This window comes from Hipposideros armiger, unplaced genomic scaffold, assembly GCF_001890085.2.
Source record: "Hipposideros armiger isolate ML-2016 unplaced genomic scaffold, ASM189008v1 scaffold_17, whole genome shotgun sequence".
NCBI classification, from domain to species: Eukaryota; Metazoa; Chordata; class Mammalia; order Chiroptera; family Hipposideridae; genus Hipposideros; species Hipposideros armiger.
Window position 1 is genome coordinate 1,251,689 of NW_017731367.1, and position 21,961 is coordinate 1,273,649.

At 43.7% G+C, this 21,961-nt stretch overlaps 1 protein-coding gene across 7 annotated transcripts in view; it reads left to right on the forward strand.

The window, feature by feature from the left end:
* Window positions 1–21,961, forward strand: part of DIS3L2 (DIS3 like 3'-5' exoribonuclease 2) — a 327,384-nt gene that overhangs the window by 36,042 nt on the left and 269,381 nt on the right. For 6 of the 7 annotated variants that reach the window (XM_019628923.1, XM_019628962.1, XM_019628972.1 and 3 more), the window contains exons 2-4: window positions 10,372–10,510; window positions 11,043–11,200; window positions 18,649–18,702. In XM_019628923.1, the coding sequence (XP_019484468.1) occupies window positions 10,468–10,510; window positions 11,043–11,200; window positions 18,649–18,702 (255 nt within the window). In that variant the 5' untranslated portion in view covers window positions 10,372–10,467. The remainder of the gene's footprint in view (window positions 1–10,371; window positions 10,511–11,042; window positions 11,201–18,648; window positions 18,703–21,961) is intronic. The other variant, XM_019628956.1, reaches the window with a different exon arrangement.

Here is a 21,961-nt window from a genome sequence, read left to right on the forward strand (position 1 = left end):
CCCAACGCCACCATTGTAACGACGGAAGGGCACACATTGTTTTTGTAATGTGACATCCTTTAGATACTTGGTGGCTTTTCGGATATGCATACCCTTGATGGCCTGGGTAGTTTCAATAGTGTTCTTAAAATGAACCCGTAGATTCGAACCTCTCGATTTACATGATTTTGTGGGGTTCTCCGGATCAAGAGAATAGCGAACTATTTTGAGAGGTCACCTCAGGCCGTTTTCGGGAAGAGGAAGAGCGGGGGCTCCTGGGAGAATTCCGGAAAACATATATTTTCGATGGTCTTAGGAACTGAGACACCGCTCCTCTATCCATCTCCAGGCCCCCATGCAGATACGCCCATATACGAGTACCCGGCGACCCCTGTGAAAGGGTCGTTCGACCCCCAAAGGGGTCACGACCCACAGGTTGAGAACCGCTGGCTTAGGCAGTCATGGAGGCCAAGAGGTCCCATGATCTGCCATCTGCATGCATGCTGGAGACCCAGGAAAGCTGGTGGTTTAATTCAGTCTGTGTCTGAAGGCCTGAGAACTAGGGGGCCCAACGATGTAGATTCCAGTCAGGTCTGAAGAACCAGGAGTGCTGAGGGCAGAAGATGATCCGTGTCCCAGTGCAAGTGAGAGGCTGGAGGGCCACATTCCTCCTCTGCCATTGTGTTCTCAACAGGTAGAGATTTAGGCCTCAACAGGTAGGATGACCCACCCACAACGGAGTGGGGTGGGGTGGGGGGGGCGGGGCGAACTGCTTTACCAAGTCTACCAACTCAAATGCTAATTTCATCTGGAAACACTCTCCCAGACATACCCTGAAATAATGTTTAGCAAACATCTGGGTACCTTGTGATCAGTTAAGTAGACACATAAAATTAATCAGTACAGTAGGTTAGACTACAGAGTTGCAGTGGGGAACCCTGAAAGGTTGTGAGAAGGCACTTCATAAAATAGGTATCTTCTATGTTAGGCGAAACATGGATTGCAGAATAGATTAGTGGTTGAGAGGCCAGATAAGGAACTGTTGTCATCTTTAGGCTACACTGTTGTAACAACCTGAATTTAGACAGTGATAATCAAGTCGGAAAGGAAGGAATCTATTTAGGAAACAGCGTGAAGGTAGAATAGACAGAATTTGGTAACAGACTTTTATTTATTAATGGAGAGGAAGAGAGGAGAAGACTACTGTGTGCTGCCCAAGGATGGTGATGATGTCATTAATCTGGATGCAGTATGTAGGCGGAAAATCTAGTTTGAGGAGAATAATAACTTGAATTAGAAACATGTTGCATTCGAGGGGCCTGCCAATATCATTCAGCAGGAAGTTGGAAAGTTGAAGATATTTAGAGAGCAAGGCTGGAGATGTAGATTTAAAACTCTTGAACAGAGAAGTGTGACGAGGCATAGGAGTAGAACCTTGCAAATGGTAGACTCTTAAAAGGCAAGTAAAAGAAGAGGAATCAGCAAGGAAATTTGAGTATGGCAGGGGGAGAGAGAGAGAGTGAGAGCGAGAGCAAAAGAGAGAGAGAAAGAAGAGATTGGAGAGCCAGTTCACTGTGTGTCCTGGAGGTAAAGGGACAAGAGTTTGTAGTTCAAGGGGCTGGTCAGTGGCATCCTGTTCTAAGGGGGCCAGGAAAAAAGCGAGAGTATGCCATTTAGTAATGAGCATTTGCTGCCCTAAGAATACTGAAAGCCTTATTTCATTGTAGAGGTGAGGACAAAAGCCATATTCTAAGGGGGGTTAAAGAGTATGTCATGGGGGAAATAGAGGTAATGAGTCTAGACCACGTTTTCAAACTTTGGCGGGGATGGGAATGAGAGAAATGAAACGGTAGCTGGTGGCTTGACGTGTGCAGAAGGAGAGCAGGGACATGCCCTTAGTTTGGTTGGTGGCTGTCGAGAGGCAACCGTGTTGTAAGCATGTAGAGACATTTCTTCCTCTCATACAGGAAAGGAGGAGAGGATAGATAGAAATTCTGGAGAAGTTTCATCAGAGAGAAGAGTGAGTCCGTGTAGGAGGCAGTTAGGAACTGAAGGCATTGACTGAGAATGAGAGGGTTAAGAGTGAGGCGACACTTCCCCTTCCAGTTATGGCAAAGGAAATAGTTGGAAACCAATCTTCCTTCCAACAACAACTAGGAAAGCTGGCTTACTTCTACCCCCCGAAAAACCTGTTGAAGGTATTTGAAAGTGAGTGAGTAGGAGGGAATAAAGGTTTAAGGAGATAAGGGTAATATTTGGGATTGTGTATCTCCTACAAAAGTTTACACATTTTTGGAGGAATCAACTGAAAGACTAAGAAGCTAAAACAACGAGCAGTGAATTTGATATTCTCTTAGGGCCAGAGAGACAGCTTTGGGAATCTGGGCCCACTGACATGGGGAGCGTGTGGCCCTGATGATTGGGATTGGGATTCCCAAATTGGGATTGGGACCCTGAAGGGCTGTCACCTACAAGTAAGGGTGAACTGGATGTAGGAAGGCCCTCATAGGAACTGTAGCTCCACTTTGAATACATTTAAACCCTGAAAAGAAATTGAGGTAGTTTACTGTATTTGTTTCAGGTGCTTGGCAGCAGCCACTATAAATCCTGTTTGGAAGGTGATCATATTATACTAGGCTTCAAATTATTACTACCAAACATTTTACAAATGTAATATCCAGCCTGTAATTGAGAAAATCAGGCACAATGTAAACAAAATCAAATAGAAGCCACAGAAGATAATGTTAGGTCCATAGGGGCCCCTGAAATTGGAGTTTGTAGGAGCCAACTTGAATAAGCTATGCTTACCTTATTCAAAGAGAGAAAAGAGAAGACTCACCGTTTTCAGTAGAGAACTAGAAACTTTCCAAAGAATGGAATGGAAAATCTAGACTTGAAAACATAATAATTGCAATTAGAAACTTAATGGATGGGTTCAACAGAAGATTCTATAAAGAGAGAATTAGTGAAGTGGAAGAATTACCGAAGAGACTGAGGGAGACAGACACTGAGAAAGCGGAAATGTGTAATTGGAGTTCCAGACAAAGGGTCTCTGAGAGAGAATGGGGCAGAAGTGACACTGGAAGACATTGACCGAAAACTTTCCATTGCTGGTGAGTTATCAAGCAATAGATTAAAGAAACCTTACTATCACCAAGCAGGGTAAAAAGAAATCCGTACCTTGGTGTATTGGAGTAAACCTGTAGAATACCAAAGACAAAGAATAGTCCCCAAAGCTTCAGGATGTGGGGAGAGAAAGTAGTATCCTTTCAAAGAATAACCAGTTAGACCAAAAATCAGACAGCCTTCTCAACAGAAATACTGGGTTGTCAGAAAAGTCATGACGTATTTTTTCTATGGTTTTCATTGCAAAAATGCGTCATTACTTTAGCGACAACCCAACAATAGAGGCCCAAATATAGTGGAATGGTATCTTCAAATTACTGAGAGAAAATAACTGACACTCTAAAATTCTAAACGCTTGAAAATATCCTACAGGAATAAAGATGAAATACATACATCCCAGAGTTGACAGTTTTTCAGTTGTATTGCCACTCTTTAAAATGCAGAAAAGACACATGTGGCAGGTGGCTTCCAAGCTGGACAACACAGATATCGAAAATGTCCACCATTCCAGGAAGGACAGCATTGCTATAGGTATTTAGAAAATCAGGAGGATATTTTGAACAATATTCTGCCCCCCCGCCCTGCACCCCCTCAAAAAAGGGGAAACTTTAGATGAAATTAACGAATTCCTAGAAAAATGCAAATTAACAAAACTGACCCGAGAAGAAATTTAAAAATCCAAGCTATGTTTAAAAAGTTTGTTTTTTTTCCCTTGTGATATCTTTGTCTGTCTTTAGTATCAGGGGGGATACTATCCTCATAAATGGGGGATATTTCCTTTATTTTCTGGAAAAGTTTGTAAAGGATTGGTATTTTGTCTTTCAGTGTTTGGTAGAATTCGTCAGTGAAGCTACCTGGGCTTTTCTTTGTTGAAAGATTTTAAATTACTAATTTAATTTCTTTAGTTGTTATATGTCCATTAAAAATTTTCTATTCTTAAGTCAGCTTCAGTAATTTGTGTCTTTCTAGGAATTTGTTTATTTCATCTAAGTTATCTAGTGGCATAAAGTTGTTCACTGTATTTCCTTATCTTCCTTCTCATTTCTGTTAGTTGGTAGAGATGTCCTCTCTTTTGTTCATGTTCTGTGGTCCCCCGGTGGAATGGACTTCATCACAATTAGTAGGAAGTTTATGCTAATTGTACTTCATATACGAAGAGAATTTGGGAGGGAATTTGTTACTCACCCAAGAGACTCCTGGGGAGAGTAGGGTGGGTACAAGTATGTCTGAGCCAGGCAGAAGGAATTAGACCTTGATGATGGCTAGCGGACCGGAGAGAAGTTCCCGTGTGCAGGCTGGGGATTTTCAAAATTTGGATTCCCGCTAGGGCCCAAAGTGGAGACACTGGACTTTTCTTTTTACCAGCCTGTCCAGATGGGTCAAAGGGGAAGGAGGAGATGAAGCTTAAAATAAGTCAGTGGTCAAACGTCTACAATTGGAGCCAGACTCTTGATCACAGGTTCTGAATTTGGATTTAAAAACATATTTATATTTTTATTTTTTTCCTTTCTTCAGATTAGTCTTGATTGGTTGCGTCCTCCCCCCAGTTTTATTGATTCTTTCTTCTGCCAGGTCAGATCGGCTGTTGAGCCTGTCTAGTGAATTTTTCATTTCAATTATTCTGCCTTTCAACATGAATTTCCATTTGGTTCTTTTTTATAATTTCTATCTCATCTATTTGACAAGCCGTTGTTTTTATACTTTACTTTAAAGATGATTTCTTTTAGTTCTTTGAACATGTTTATAATAGCTGCTTTGAAGTCTTCGTTGCCTAAGCCCAAAATCTAGGCTCCCCTAGACAATTTTCATTGAAACTGGCCACCCCAACGTATGGATCACACTTTTCAGGTTTTTTGCATATAATTTTTTGTTGAAACCTAGATAATTTTGGTAATATATTTTGCATTCTGATTCATTCCCCCCCTGAGTTGGAGGTGGTTGCTCTTTTTGTTAGTTTAGTGACTGGCCTGTATTAATTCTATGGCATCTGTCTTTCTCGTTGCGTGTGCGCGCACGTGTGTGTGTGTGTGTGTGTGTGTCTGTCTGTCTGTCTGTCTGTGTCTGCTGATGTCTCTGCCCAGTTCTTCCTTTCTCGTTTTTATTTTTAAGCCCCACTTTTTAGTAGTTGCCCTTGGGTCAGTATCTGGTAGTGATCATCCTGTGATGGTCAGAGGTTGTATTTAGACTCCTTAAAACAGTCAGGCCCCCATTCTTGGTCAGTGGTTCCTCTGAGACTTGGGGAAATGCGTGCACAGTTCAGGCGGCTTACAAGTGTGCCCTGGCGTTTGCTTTCTGTATTTGCCAGGCTCCACTCATCCAGGGGCGAGCAGGTGTTTAGGCCCTCTCATTCCTCTCCTGCGTGTTCAGTCTAGTCCTGTGTGTGCACACAGCGGGTGGAAGGACATGCTGACCGAGGCCCACTTGGGTTGTCATTCCCTGAGTCTCCCTGTCAAATTTCTGGTTGGTCGGCCAATCTCTTGTCCTTTTTTTTTGAATTTTTATAAGAGTTCATTTGAACAAAACTGATGACAGATGCTGGGAAGCAGGACCTCAAATGCTTTTCTGGTCCGCTGATCTCTTGTGCTTGCCCTAACTAGCATGACAAACTCGGGCTAGCTGTGATGTTGGCCTTCCCTGATTTTTTCCCCCTGAATCACTATTGTTTTTGAAAATGCCCCTGGGCACGGAATTTTCCTTGCTCTGCTACAGATAATGTAACTCCCGCTGGCAGTAGAGCTGCCAGCCTTCAGTTTGCCCTGCCCTGTTATAAGGACCCCCCACACCAAGGATCCAGAGTGGGTGTGGGACGGTGGGAACCCCAGCCTCAACCGCCACACATTTCCACTAACCTTACTGAGATTTAGTAGGTTTTCTTGAGTAAACACTTCTCAATTTGTTGTATGTCTTTGGACAATATTCAGATCCTTAAATGGCTGGTTTTGATAATTCTGTCCATTTATTTCGTTGGGGATATTTGTCAAACTCCTCATTCAACCATTCTGGGCATCCTTCTCCTTGCCCTTTCTCTCTCAGACTCTTTGTCTCAGTTTTAAACATTTAAATTTTTTTCAAACTGAATTTTATTTCAGAATATGTTATGAACTAGGGGTCTATTGGCCATTTTAAAAAATGGTGTTTGGGCCGGCTGAGTGGCGCGTTGGTTGAGGGCTGGCTTGGGATGCCAGCTCTGAGCAGCGGGGCCCTGGTTCGGATCCTACATTTGAGGGCCCTCTACAGCTAAGATAAAAAAATAAAAGAAAAAAAATGATGTTAAGTTACGTAGTGTCTTAACATTACTTGTTGATTATTTGTGTGTTTCCCATTGATTCATAATGTAAATTGTTTATTTCTTTAATTTCGGTGAGATTTATTTTAATCTTATCCTCTTTTCTTTTGCTTCATTTTATCAACTGTGACCTCTTTCACGTGTTTTTACCATCTCTTGCTTTTCATTGGCTGCATCTTAGCTTCTGAATAGGCTTAACCTTTTCACTCTTTAAACTTCTCTTTTGAACGAATCTCCTTGAGTTTCCTTCGCTACCCAGGTTCATAAATTTCATCTGCTTTTCCTACTCATCAGGGCCAAGACTAGGGTAAGGCAAGTGAGACGCCGAGGGTACCAGCGCTTCCGGAGGCGCTCACTATCAGAGGCCTGCAAGTGCGGGCCTGACCTTGTATGGCTTTGCTCTTACAAATTTGGCATCCTAAGTGCCTTGCTTACCTCACCCTAGTCCTGGCCCTGCTACTCCTATTTCTCAATAGTATACATTGTTGTAACCTGGTTTCTGTACCAAATAGGCTTCATTTATTTAAATTTTGTGATCACCTGCTCTGCACCATGCATTGTGCTAGGTTTAGGGAGTATAAAGGATCTGAGGACACCACTTCGTTCACCCGGATGCTTGCTTTCATCAGGTTTACTCTTTCTCAAGTCTAGTGCCTTTCCCCCTTTCCTTCTCATTCCTGCTTTTTGGACCATGTGACACTCACTGCCTGTTCCTCCTAACCCCAGCCCAACTCTTTAGAGTGTACACTATTTCCATGGTAAACACCCTCTCCAGTAGCCAGTAGGCAGTCGGGCAGCATACCAGTGGCCCTCATTCTGGAAGCTGGTGCGGGTTAGAAATTGACTTTTCCTTTCAATGTGTCAGGGGAGGAGTGACCAGGGTTTCTCCAGGGTTAATAGGCCTGCACAGCTATGTCACTAAGAAGGGAAGCTTGCTTGTTTGTTCATCCTCTGCTTAGCATCTTATATACTTGGAACCTTTCCATCTTCTTCCAGTACTTTGATACCCAAAGGCAAGCTTTGACTTCCTGCCCAGCTGTCTGCCTTTTTCTTGCCAAATTTGTTTCTTGGTCCTGTGTTTTTTCCCATTCTTTGCTGACTTGTTTTTAGTGTCGTTTCCCTGAATGACCCTGCTTCACTTGGTATTCTCACTGCTTGTTCATGAAAACAAACTCATTCAGTCATTTAAGGAGTGATTAGTGAGTACCTGTTCTATCCGAGGTGCTGTGGGAGCCTACGGGGTTAGAATGATGAACCCAACCACGCATTCCTTGTTTTTCTGAGCTAGAGAGACAAGGTGGGGATAAATCACACCAACGGAAACACAACTCTGGTATTCGCCATGAAGGAAAGTCCCAGGGGCAGCTGACCCAGGGGCATGTGAGTCGAGGTCTCTGTACCCCCATCTGACCTAGCTGGCAGTAACTCCTCTTAATGTTGACCTCTTGCCTACATCAGGATTTGGCACGAAGTTCCTCCTTTTCAGCCCTGGCTCTTGTGATGGATTGCCCGCTTCACGCCTGCAGCTTGCCCCCAAGCCCTTGCCCCACCCAAGGCTGCCATTACTGGAGTTCTTACGCAGTGGTGGGTGCGAACCCTGATCATAAACCTGCCTGCCTTTGGAACTTATTTTCTCCCTTGTTTTTTTTAACACCTGACTGTTGGTTCTTTTTCTACATTTTTATTAGCTTCTTTGTTATATTTTCTACTTCTTTGCATTTTCTAAAAGTTGCCCTAACCCAGATTTTGTCCCAGGCCCTCTTCTGTAGCAGCTTACCCTTTCTTGGCAATCTCATCCATTCTAGACAACTTTGGGTTGCCATCTTTATGCAAATGTCTGGCTAATTTATCTCCCTAAGTTATGCTCCAGTTTCCAAGTGTTTGGTGTAGAGGTGTAGGTAGTGGTATGTATGTCCGTGTGTAGAGGTAGGTAATTTCCCAAGTAGAATTCATCGTCTCCTCAAACTTAGTGATGTGATCATCATCTCCCAGGCTCCTTGAAATCTCCCCATTGCCACCTCCTTGCTGTCCTCCAGATGTGCCTGGTTGCCAAGTGGTGCCAGTTTTCCGGTGTAACATCATTGTAAGGGTCTCTGTTTCACTCTAATTCAGGCCTTCCTTTTCCCTAGTTCCTTCTAGGTCTTCCCTAAGGTGCGGCTGCCACCTGTCATCACCTGCAGATGACAGAGTCCTGCGCCAGGTTCGTTTTTCCTGAAACAACTCTGATCTGCTTTTCTCTTCTGCTCCTTCATGCTTCAGAAAGCCCCCACTGCCTTTGAAAAATGTCTGCTTTTCTAGGTCTTCCAACTTGTTTTAATCTCCTTGCCACTGCCTCCCTTCATATAGGCTGGACTCTATTCAAATGGAATTAATGTTTCAAGAACCTACCTGTGTTTTTCTGTGTCACTTTTTTTTGTTAGTTTCCTTTTGCCAGCAGTATGCTTTTCTCACCTTCTCAGTTCTTCCATAAAATCTTTCCTGAAGCTCTCTTAGGTTTCCTGACCTGGAGATAGATACCCTTTCTCTCCCATAATATGTACATTTACCCATACTTAAAAAAAATAATAAAAATTAGTGGTATCATTTCCCACCTTGTATTGTTAGTTCAGTATGAATTTTAGAAATCTAATTAACTTTTGTATGTCTCATTTCGCCTAGTCCAGTGCCTTGCAGAAGTATTTGTTGAATTGATGAGTGGATGAAGCATTTCTGAATTAGACCATCAGACAGTCTGGACGCCTGTTTGTGCCTTTCCCAATACCTTGTTGTTTATCTAAGACCATCTGTTTCTCTCTCTTCTCGTAACTTTTTGACTTCATCTCTGAATCTGTTCATATATCACTAAATGGCCTGTTACCCTTTGTCTTCGTTGCTTCTCTTGTCCTGAGTTAGTATTAATTTCAATTTAAAGAAAAATGACATCATTTTGGTAAAGGATGTGTGTGGGAAATTTAGAGGAAATGGAAGCAGTGTTCCGATTGACATCTTGATCCATTTTATGGGAAAGCATAAAGGCTGCCCGCGAGGATTTTGGAAATTTGCACGTATCGGCTTGACTCCTGGGCCGGTGGCCAGCAGAGAGTAGAAAGCACAAGTTGTGATGACATGCTCAGCATCCAGGTGGAAGGCCAGGCAGCTGCAGGGCCCATATTCCAGCCCGCTGACCCAGGCAGCTGCCTGGTATTCCTTAGCAGCAGCTGCCCGAGCTCCTGGTCACATGACTGGTTTGATGTGATGGCAGGTAGGAGCAGGTAAATAGATGTCTAACTACAGCATTTCCGTTTTTTGAAAGCCAGAGAGCCATCTGGGGTTCCCTGCATAGCTTTGGACCACAGGCTGTGGCAATGAATTAGGTTTAATTGATGAGTTCTAAGGAATTTATTCCTTGGTTTTGTACAGGAACATCATGTTGTCCAAGGTTAAACTTAGTAAATGCCACATGTCTTGAGCCCAGTTTAGTACTTTTTTCGTTATAGCCTTCAGACTCTAGGTCCTTATACCATTTTTTCGAAACCGTATTCTCTCCTGCTTTTGTGTATTTCAAAAGCTGAAAAGAACTGCAGAACTCCTTAATTCCCACCTCATTGCCCTGTTCGTGGAAGCTTTTAGTGGAAGTGGCCCATAAGCAGGCTAGTGATGCCTGTGAAGGGTATCTTTATTAGCTTCTTTGTTATATTTTCTATGTCTTTGCGTTTTCTAAAAGCTGCCTTACCCCGGATTTTGTCCCAGGCCCTCTTCTGTAGCAGCTTACCCTTTCTCGGCAATCTCATCCATTCTAGACAATTAGCGTGGTGAAGGTGAGGGCCTGGAAAAGAAACTCAGGGCAGATGGTGTGCTTGACTGAGTGCCCAGGTAAAGGTGACGCCAGGACCCAGGAAGGGGACCTCATGGCCTCTGCCATCCAAGCACTCCATTTCCAAGAGCCCAGGGGAGGCTCTGGTGTAATTGCTCTTCAGTCACCCATCTCTCTTTGGTTTCAGCTTGTGACAGCGGAGCTGCTCAAGGCAGGACAACTCTGAGTTGAGCGGGGGAGGCTGCCCTGGATCTGGAGAGAAGAGGCGACTTTGGAAGCAGTAATGAGCCATCCTGACTACAGGCCGAACCTGGCGACCCCCAGAGGTAGCAAAAGGAAAATGGAGTCTATCTAGCCCCTGGAGACGTGAAATCCAAGTGGAATGGAGCCACAGGGCGGGTCTTAGGACTCAGGGGGACTGTAATTCTTTGGTTTGTTCTCCCGTGTTATATTCTCCCGTGGTACTCATTCTAGAATTAAGTGTGGTTTCTTGTTAATTGATTGTTATATTGAGCACAGCTATTTGATTTCCTCTAGAAAAGTGGCAGTCTTTTCCTAATTCCTATTTCTAAAAAGTTTGTGTCTATAAATTGCAAAGCATAGTGAACCCATTATTCAGATTTATGTTCTATGCATATTGTGATGCTGATTTAAAACTCAAGTCTCATCTGTGTATATTTTATTCATGCTTCCTTACCCATTCTTTCCTTTTTTGTGACTATTTGAAATCAGTATCAGTGAGGTTAATTCTCTTGTTGGTCTTTCTAAATTAAAAAAAAAAAAAGGTAAAACATCTCCAGTTTTAAAAATACAGATGTTTGATTGAGGAAAGAGTTGATTGCTGCCTCATGTTTCTAGGTGTGTCCTCTGTGGTTGGCCCACATGGAGTTGGTGTTTCGCCAGGTGACAAAAAGTCAAAGAACAAGTCCACACGAGGGAAGAAAAAGAGCATATTTGAAACCTACATGTCCAAGGAGGATGTTTCAGAAGGCTTGAAGAGAGGAACGCTTATCCAGGTGCTTAACTTATACTAGAAGGCTATTCCTTGAATATGTGCAATCAGAAGTAATCTATTTACTCAAACTAGTTTTCTGTGCTGTGTGCCTTGAGAGAATTGATGACATAGCAGGCACAGGACTCCCCGCTTCTTAGACCTGCAGTATAGTTAATTAGAGGTAATAAGCGCCACAAGACGGAGGCAGATCTAGGGCTCTGAGATGTGAGAGGAGGGGGCCGTTACTTCCAGTTTGGGTTGTCTAGGAATGTTTTGTTGGAAGGGATATGTTTGACCCAGGCCATGGAATGGTGCAGTCTGAATAAGTAAAGAGAAGAGAAAGAGCTTTATAAACAGAGGGACCAGTGTGAACCGCTAACCCGGAGGTGGGAAACAGGGTTTGGCTGTAAGAAACATGGATAGTTCAGTCTGCCCTGAGCACGTGGAAGCTGAAGGACTGAGAACAAGGGTGAAAAGGAAACAGTAAACCAGCGCACAGTGTTTGTTGAGTGCTTTGTAGTTTACAAAATACTTTTACAGGCTAGTGCGGTGGTTTGGCTCAGCAAACGTTTATTGAGCACCCACTGTGAGCCAGGAACAGTTTAGAGTTAGGAGCTCATGTGTGGGTGCTCTTGAGATGAAGGGTGGGGGGCAGGCAGTCATGTGGACAGATGATTTGGGGACAGATGGTACGTGCCCAGATAAAAGTGTGACCAGGAGGGATGGGAGAGTGGTTGGGAGAAACTGGGGGAGGTGACACTTGTGGTGGACATTGAAGGATGACTAGTTTGGACCTATAAAATGCATGGTATGTGTATGGGAAGAAGGTATGGAGAGGTAGTGGCACTAATGAAAACATGAACTTGTGAAACAATGTGGAGTAAGGCAGCTTAGGTTTCCCTAGGCATAAAATGTAAGGCAGGTAGTAGGTGATGAGATGGAGAGGGAAGCAGGGCCCCATAGTCTGCGAATTGAGTCCATTTCATAATTCTTGGGTTAGTAGAGAAACATTCCGTGTGTTACCTGGCTCACTCAAAAACGTGGACTGTGTTTTGTTTTCTCTCATTCTGAGACCCCAGCTTCTGTATTTGTGTTTTTGCCTGAAGATCCAGCCAATTAATAGATACTATCATCTCCTCTTCCTTTTTATCAGCTTTTTGTATTGACTTGTGGTCAAGTGTACATGGGATTAATGTAGACTCTTGAATGGAAAACTGTTTTTAACAAATGAGTTGATCTTTCTGACTTTGGAAGTACCATTGACTTTTTCTTGAAGCTTCCCTTGAATTTCTTTGACAGGGCCTCTCTTGGGAGAGTGGCCATTTGTCCTTTCATTAACCCATTCATTTGCGGTTTATCATTCGGCCCATACACTGAACTCCATTGTATCTCCAGCTTCTTGGCTCTCATCTTGTCTCACGTATGAGACCCACTGTGCTTTTCCATCCTTACCTCCTGCATTCTGCTCCAGGTATGCTGTGCTCCATTCACCCTGATCTTCAGACTTGTCCTGTAAAAACCCTGCTCTTTGATTCCTCTCTAACGCTGTGTCTGCTGCTCCTGGTGCTTGGAATGCCTTCGCTCACTATCTTGGTGTAATCATGCTTGATATTCTAAACCTATTACCAGTTCCTGACGTTTATGTTTCCTCGAGTAGACTGTTGACTTCCTTGTGGGCAGGGACATGTCCTCTTGCTACAGATCAGCTCAGTGACTGGCATTTGATGCTTAATAAGTTTATATTGAATAAATATTTATTTACTGACTGAATAAAGGATCAAGGTATTGTCTTTGAAGAAGAGTGAGGGGAACCTCAGTTGTTCTAACCTGAAAGAAAAATTACTTATAGTTTTTGTTGTATCGTTTCCAGGAGAGAGTGAAAGAAATAGTCTGCTGTAGTGTTAATTTCTGCTCCCTGCTATCAATTTTTGCTTTCGAAGCAACTCTGCTGATATGAAAATAAAACAAGACAAAAAGCTGATCAATATAACAACCCTTATTCCCAGTTTTTAAGTGATTCCTCCTGGCCTGTGACATCATGAGACTCTGCAGCCAGAGCCCCCCCGCCACAGATGAGAACAGTTGTTCTTTGCAGATGGGGAAAGGAATGGGTTCCAGATATGAGGTCACTGTGTGAAATATACAACACTGTAAATAAGGTTTTCTTAGACAGAGAAACAGAGTCCATCTGCTGTCTGATATAAACTTTATGTGTGCAGGCCTTGATGGGGAAGGTAAAAAGCTAGGCAATAAAAGATATTTGCATGCTGTCGGAGAAAATTAAACTTACTAGATATAAGCATTTGTTAACTTTTGTATTCAACTTAAGTATATTGTGACATCCTTTTTCTTCTCCTCATCCAGAGAAGAAACCTTTGTTGAGAAATGTTAAAGAGATATTTTAAAATAGGACTAGAATTATATTTTAATTTCTTTTCAGTACTTTGACCAGTGATTTGACATTTCAGGGGTGTTTTGCCCTATGTGGGGAAGAGGAGTTCCCAGGGACCAAAGAAATCTCTTCCCGGTGTTTGAACTGATCAGCAGTTTGAACTTGATCATGTGCATGTAGTTTGAAATTTTATTTTATTTTTTATAAATAAGCTCTTACATCAAAGAACATACGTGCTTTCTGTCTCTATAGATCCAATGTTGGGAGGTTGTTGTAGGAGATGATGGGAGAAATGGGAGCATGGAATAGGCAGTCTGGGAAAGCGCTCAGGTTTGGGCTGGTGACCAAAGTGACATGGTTCGAAGATGGTAGAAGTGGTGGGTTTCACAGTCCCAGATGATGCTTTGTCTAAAGGTGGTTCAGGCTGAGCCCCCAGAGCTGCCTGAGGCATGATGTCAGAGTTCCCCCAGAAATAGAATATTAGTGTAGTTGTTATTGGACCTCAAAAGAAATCCTGGTTCAGGAGGATAGGACAGGGTGCCCTGTTTCTGGGACCATCACCATTTGTTAAGAGTGAAATCAGGTGGGGAAGATTTGGGTATGAATTTAAGAGAAGAGAGGTGACATTACATTGGGATGCCCAGTCATTTAGAAGGAACAGGTGACATAACAGTAATACTGGGGGTGGTGGGAGAGCCTCAACTCTGTAGACATTATTAAATGATTAGCTCAACAAGTGTTTCTTGACTGCCCACTAAATGCCAAGTGTATAACAGAGAGGCACTTCACTCGGGGAGACAGGCAAAGACAACTAAAGAGATAAAGAGGAAACCACAGCTTATGAGGAGTGCTGTCATCACTCGCAAGGAGGTGACCTCTGAGTTGAGATCTGGAGGGTGAGAATGAACCAGCAGTTAGAATTAGGAAGAGAACGTTATAGGCAGAGAGATGAGCTCGTGGAAGAAAGGCAAGCAGAAAAAGGCTTGGTGCTTTTGAGGACTAAGAGAGGAGCCTGTTGGACATGGTGAGCAAAGGGAAGGACGATTTGGAGAGTCAGGCGACTGCCCAGCATGTAAGGTCTCTGGGCTGTGTTGGAGAGTAGGATTTTATTGAAAGAATGGTGGGGAGTCGCTGAAGGGTGTTAAGCAGGGGGAAGACATGACCTATTTTATGCTTTAAATACATCTCTCTGGCAATTGGGAGACAAATAGACTAGAGCGGAAGCTGGGAGACCATGTTGGGGGCCGTCAGAGTGAACAGGCAAGAAAATATGGAGGTGTGAACAATGGGGTGGAACTGGTACTGTCGTGAAATGCTGACGGATTAAGTGTGGAATGTGGGGCAGAGGGAAGAATAGAGGAGGACCCTAAGTGTGGAGTCGAGCAGCTAGCTGGACGGTGTTGCTGTTAACCCAGACCCGGAAGACTGAGGGTTGGAGTGTGGTGTGGGCTCTGGGGGAAGGGAGCAGACAGCATAAATGAGTGAAGAGGCCCTGCCACAGAAGGTGTCTGTGGCAGACACACAGGCCGTCTGCAGTGTTCAGAGCGCGGGCTCTGGAGCTGGAGAGCTTGGGCTTGAATATGGTGTGAAAATGGGCGCTGCTCAGGGCTGCAGTTTTCTCATTTGTGAAAAAGAGGATAATAGTGCCTACCTCATGGAGTTGTTTTGAGGGTTAAATTAGTGGAAAAGATACAGAACTTTTAAAACAGTGTGTGACAGTTAGTATACTGGTGTAAGGGTTATTTGCTGTAAGAGATGCATCTGTTATTCAGCTCGGGTGGTTGCTGCCATGTGGGGCTAACTGATGTTTCAAGAAAATCTGGAAATACATATTTATGTGTGAAATTCCTCAGTTTTCAGCATTCCCAAACATCCTATAAGCCAAGTAAAACATGTTTGTGATTGCCAAGTTAGGCCAATTAGCCAGTGCTGTGGTATTTTTCTACAATAACACTCAGCTCCTTGGGTGTAGGCATGGAGAAGGCATACAATTGGGTTCTCCTGAGAGTGAGGTTTTGCTAGTTGTACATAAGAGCAAGAGTTGGTCCAAAGCCCAGGGTTTGCAAGCGCGGGAGGTAATGACATGCCATGGCAACTAGGTAGCCAAGGAAGGGGATAAGCACAGGGGGAGGACGGTGAATGGTAAAAGTGTGGTCAGGTGCATGGATTGGAGGTCTTAGTGAGGACAAAGAATTGTCCAAGTGGGATTCTACCGTAAGTGAGCTGGAAGGCCAGCAGATTGTGATCAGAAAGTGTGATACTTGATTTTTTGTGTTTGGAGGTGGTGTAATTAGCAATGGTGACAAGAGACAGGCTGTGAACATGGGAGGGAGTGGCTAGAGGTGGGTGGAGGGAAAGGTGGCTAGAATGACTAGCTAGGATTGCCTGGTCATCCACATGGATGTGAAGCCCCATTAAGTGTTTATAGGAATGGGGTTAGAGAGGAATGCAGTGGGCTACGAGTCAGTATCAGTATCAGGGATAGATCAGAAGGTTTGAGGATGGCCGCACCCAGGAGGTATAGCAGGAGATGATGGTGTGAACTTCAAAGGACTTGGGGGGGTGGGAGGGAGTTGAAAAAGAATGGAGGGAAAAAAATGTTAAAGCCACAGTGGGTTATCAGCAGGGAGAAACATTCTTCCTCTGGTCGCTGAGAAACACGGACTAGGAGAGAGAAAAATAGGTCACCTTTGAGACCAATGCTTTGAGAGCATTACTCGGGAAGTGATCCTATCAGAGACAGCTGGGTTTTGGTTAAGATAGGAGGTGCAAGAAGCATTGAGATAAGATGGCACATGCAGGAGCCTTTCTAATCAAGTTCCAGGCTTCGGGAAGGGTTGAGGAGAAAGATGAGAGATGAGGGATTGGGGGGCAGGTTAGGTATTGGTCATAGAATGATGGCAGTGGAAGTCCTGGACTTCCTTAGGTGAGTGACACAGACACCTGCTGGAAGTCTTTTCGTTAAAAGACCGTTTCGTGACATGTTTTGCTGACAGCTTCTTCCATCAGGCTGCGGGGATGACTGGTCTGCTAAGGAAGTCTTGTTTCTTCCTGAGTGCCGTCTGTGCTCTCAAAGGGGTCTTGTTCCTGAGGTCCTGTTCCTAAGAGTATGCTCCAGTCACGTTGCAAAATGTTTTTCTTGAACAAGACTTCTGTCCTTCCCCGTTTGCTTTTATGCATCAGGAAGTTTGGGATAGAAAATTAAGAATAGAGTCTTTGAGGTCCTTTTAATTAATATCTAGTCTTTTAAATGGAACTTAGATAAAGCCCTGAGCAACCTGTCTCTTTCCCCTGAGCCCATCCTTGGCCTAAGTGCTCTGTAATTAAAGGCACTTTAAAGCAGAAGGCTTTCTCATCTCTATGCTTCTTCATGTACTAACCATTCGCTGAGCGACAAGGAACCATAGAAGACTAGCAACTGAAAAATGTAAAAACTTAAGTCAGAAAAAACACCTGGAATCAGAAAATGATTTTTTAAAAATATTTCACTTCAATGAATTGACTTTTATTGATTTGGAGCGTCTTCCCCTGATTAGACCGGGAGCTCTATGAAGGAGACTATTATTATTCTCTAGTGTGTCCGCATCACATAGCATAGCGCTGGTCCATGTGGTCATCAGGGAATGTTTGTTGAGTGAGTTGATGAATATTTAGGATAAATGCAGTGAGCCTTTTTTCTCTCTCCCATGACAAGAAACAGCTGTCCTACAAGTGACACTGCGGTGACAGTTTCATAAAGAGGGCCTGGCCACAGGGAGCTTCGCCAGCCTTTTCTTCCGGCCCCTCTCTTACCCTAAGCAGGGTTCCAGCCTGCACGGAGAAGAGTATTTGCCCCCTTAATCACTGTTGCTTACCCAGTGTCCTCTGCCTGTATTTCCCTTCTGATTTAGCTGCAAAGTTGGCTCCTCCATCAAGGACCAGGTCAGACGCTGTCTCTGGAGCCTTTCCTAGTGCCACCAGCTGAAAGTGAGCTGTACCCTCACGGCATTCACATTTCCCTTTATGACAAAGACTGAGCCTGGTTGGTCATCACTCTGTCTCCCCCACTCTTTGTCTCAGGGTCTTGAAGATAGAATTCAGTAAATAATTATCGAATTAAGGACTAAACGATCATTTGCGGTAATCTACTTGGGATGATAACGGTGGTATAAACTGTTGCATGGAAATTTGTAATTTACACACAGTGTACCAGTGCAAGAAAGAATTATTTTCTGCCCTCACTTATTTTGTTAATTATGTATCCTTGAGTCTTTCAACATTTTAGCGGGACATGTTATTGAAAACACTTCCTTGAGACACTCTTTGAGTCTGGCTCTTAGGAAAATAACTGCCTCCATCCACGTGTGCCAGTGGCCTTCAAATGCAGCGGGGAGTGGAGAGGGTTACAGCTTCCTGCACGAGTCTGGAATACTGACCTGTTATTGAAGACGGCCCCTCCTGCACCCTGTGCATAAATAGAAGCAGACCCTGATCTGGTGCTGGAATAACATGAAGCTGAGGCAGACTGGGTGGCCTGGCTGTTGGAGCCAGAATTCCCATTTACGTTAAGAGCGGTTCTGGACCATTTTGAATTATTGACTCATTCAGCTCTGCAGAGGAGCCAGAGTAAAAAATATGCATCCAAGCCCTCGAGGCTAAGTATCCAGGTTGTAAATCCACCTGTATCACTTTGAAAATTGTCCCAGAAACAAGCAATTGTGGAGAGGTCGTGGAGAATTAGAAAGGCCACTGTGTAGTGAGGCGTCATCCCTCAATCACCTTGTTCTGAAAGTAGAGGTTTAAATTTGAAGACTGACACATAGCGGCACACGAGGCCCCATGGCTGCCACTTGCCCATGCACGCGGAGCCTGGCCTGTACACAGCAGGGTGCCAGGAACGGCTTTCGGTTCCTGTAGGTATCAGTGTAGGTCACATTTCATGCATTTCATGAGTAGTTCTCATACATCTAACATGTCTCCTAAATCGAACTGCTTCATGACTTTAAAAACTTTTTATTGGAGAATAACATAAGTATGGAAAAATCATAAGTGTGTGTAACTAGTTAAATTTTCATAGATTTTATTTTTTTATTTTAAAGGGTGTATTGAGAATTAATCCAAAGAAGTTTCATGAAGCCTTCATTCCTTCCCCGGTAAGTTCAATAACTTTATAATAAACTTAATGTCACATTTAATTTTTTAGATGTGCTCTGAAACCGAAATCATATATTCCAACCAAGAAGCAGAGCAGTAAAACAGAATTGAGGATGGGCACGGATTTGTTTCACATTTAAATAAACAAAAATTTGCCTTTGGTTAACAAGCCTTTCTGCCAGTCTTAAAATCACACTCCAAATGAAAGGGGTGGCATTTGTTACTAGGTGGCAGAGAGCAGCCGAACCCACGCAGACACCCACCCGTTCGTGTAATTGGACGCCCTTGGTTTATAGCTTAAAAGGATTTATGGGTTTTCCACTGATTTAAGTTAATCTTTCCTAAACAAATATGCTATCTACTTTCGATCTACTGCATGAGCTAATCTGCAAATTTGTCCAAAAATAATGCGTAATGCTTTTTTTGGGGGGAGGAGGGTTCAGAGTGTCTCACTTCACTCTTATGCAGGTGATGGGACTCGGTACGAGGCCCTTTATCATTGGCTCTTTATACCCTTCCTTAATGTTCATGACTCATTTTAACAGGCTCTGTCCTGTTAAGGGAAGTTCACTCTGACATACAGTTGGCAGCAGGTCTCTGAATAAGGCTTAATTGTGCAAAGCTGGAAGAGCAGCGTTCTTAAATTCCTGACCTAACTTTTCCAGGACGCCATAAATAGGATAGCCGTAGCATTATAGATTTTTCAAAGCAGCAGAGACCATAGGAATAAACTTCTGCTTGTAGATGAGGAAATGGAATACATACATTTCAGTTAACCTATTTCATTATGTTAAGTGACAGGTTTAGTGAGTATACAAGTTCAGTCACGTACTTCATAGGTATTATTGCTGTTATTGTTGTTATAGTGACCTTAAGACCTGTTCTCAACAAGGTCGGGTTAGTCCTTTTTTCCCCTTGCCCCCCAGAAACCGGAGATTTACATTTGTATCTCAAGTTTAGGTCTTACCCATTGGATTAGATAAAACGTACTACTGACACGTTTCATTGTTCTCTCGGAGTCCTGTTCTGCTCTTGTGACAGAATGTGGTATGTATGCTCACCTTGGTACTTGGATTGTAGAACTGAGGGTCAGCTTTGAGGTAGTAACTTAGCTGTAGGAGCAGTTCCGTCATACAGTGGAAGGACATTTTCCATGGGTGTTAGATTCCAGAGTTTGCTCATAAGGTGAAAGTCACACTCAGTAATCACAAGAATTACCCATGGAAATCTCTTAGGGGTATGCCATGCTGGAGACAGATAAACTGTCTCTCAGTAAGTCCAGCATAATCAGCGTTTTCTCCACTTTAAAAAGAATGACTCTTCGCTGGCATACCAGTTGCAGCAGCTCGGTTATATTAACACATTGTTTGCGGGAAACGAGTAAACTCGTCATAGCGCTTTTTAGACGAGTTAACTCAGGTATAGAGACCTCTTTGTTATGACGCGATTTGGCGGGAAAATGCCCGCTTACAAAATGTTAAGGGCCCCACTGAGTGAAAAACGTGGATTTTTAAGCATGAGCATCCCACCCAGCGCAATAAGGAGCCCATCCTGAGAGGCACCTGGGAACCGAGCCGAGTTCGCATCTCCTGTCTTCCGTGCACACTGAGGTTTGCTCTCACTGAAGGGCATGATAAGGAGAACTCACACCGCATTTTGAACATGTTACTGCGCTCTTTCTCTTCCCTGAGTACAATTCGTTGTATTTCCCTAAGTTAGATCCCTACTAGGCTGGCTCCTGACAAGTATGGGCCTAGGACAAAAGTACAAACGGAGGTCCACATTCATACCTCATATTAAATATTGAAAAGTTATAAATCACACTAACAAACTGTTAGTAAAATGCACTCAGGACAAATAAAATATATTCCTTGCCAAATATACCTTCATGGACCTGAGTTCAAATGTAGAATTCTCAGATTCCTTGGAGCTCTGTGCTGACAAGTGGCTGCATGGAGGGTCCCCCTGGCCTGCCCCGCTTCCCTTTCCAGTCCTGGCTCCCTGCCCCCTGTTTGCTGCCCACCCCCATTCAGCGAGAGCCCTTGTATGCACCTATGTGGGCATCTTATCCCACTGTCCAGGCTCTGTCCGTAGAAATACCCACCCCTTAGCCACCTGTCAAAGTCCAGGGGGTGCCGCCTATGATGTGGTCTGCCTTTGGGAAGCAGATCTGGGGAAAGTTCCTGTATATGCCCTGGAAGTGGGCTTGGGGCTGAGTATAAATGGGGACAGTCATGCATTTGGCCTTGAGAACTCCTTACCTGCAGGGGAGAGGTGTGGCTGAAGCAGAAGTCCTCTAAAGTGTGGCACATGCTTAGGTTCCATGTGATTTAAATTTGCAAGTGATGTGTTGCCACTGTTTAATCTGGCTTGTTAAGGTAGTTCAGTAGTAAAAGTTAGTGATGTTTCAAAAGCTCAAATTGTTCTACTTGAAATTGTATTCCTGGCATGTCTTATTTAGAATTTTTTAGACTGTTGTGATATTAGGGTTGGCTTATTTCTATACCACTTTTATATTCCTATCTGGCCACTGGTGGAGTAGTAATATTGTCACAGAGGGAGAAACAATGCTAAGTGATTCACCTCTAAGTAATTCAGAACAGTGTAAAAGTTCTGTCAAAGCCCATTTTAAGTGACTGTAGATACTCTGGTTTAGGACACTGGAACAATCCTGCATTCTAGTTTTGTGGGTTTTTTAGTGAGTTTCAGGGTTTAGAAGCAATTGAAGAAGGAGATAGTAGAGGCAATAAATTACATGCAGATAAATCCCATCACTGGTCTGGATTTCTGAGTAGACGTAGCTCCATGCCAAGTCCATGCCAAGTGTGAATGTACATGAGCTGCCGAAATGCTCAAAGGTAGGCTAGGAGGTGGGGGGGCAGGACCGGGACCTGTGTGTTGCCATCCCTTGCTTCGGCAGGAGCGGGGCCTGTCTGTCGCCATCTCTTGCTTCGGCAGGACCGGGGCTTGTCTGTCGCCATCCCCTGCATCGGCAGGACCGGGGCCTATCTGTCGCCATCCTCTGCTTCGGCAGGAGAAGAAGGACCAGAGTTGGCATCAAGAATGATGTAGCCTCTGCTCTGCCACTAAGAAAGAGAAACGTTCCCTTGTTTGTAAAATGAGGGGGTGCGTTAAATGTTGTCTGATGTTCCTTACAACTTTACAGTTCTAGTTTTTGGAGAGACAAAAATAGATTTGATGAAATTATGTAGGTTTATCCCTTTCTGACTCTAAAAAAGGTTGTGAACTTATACAATG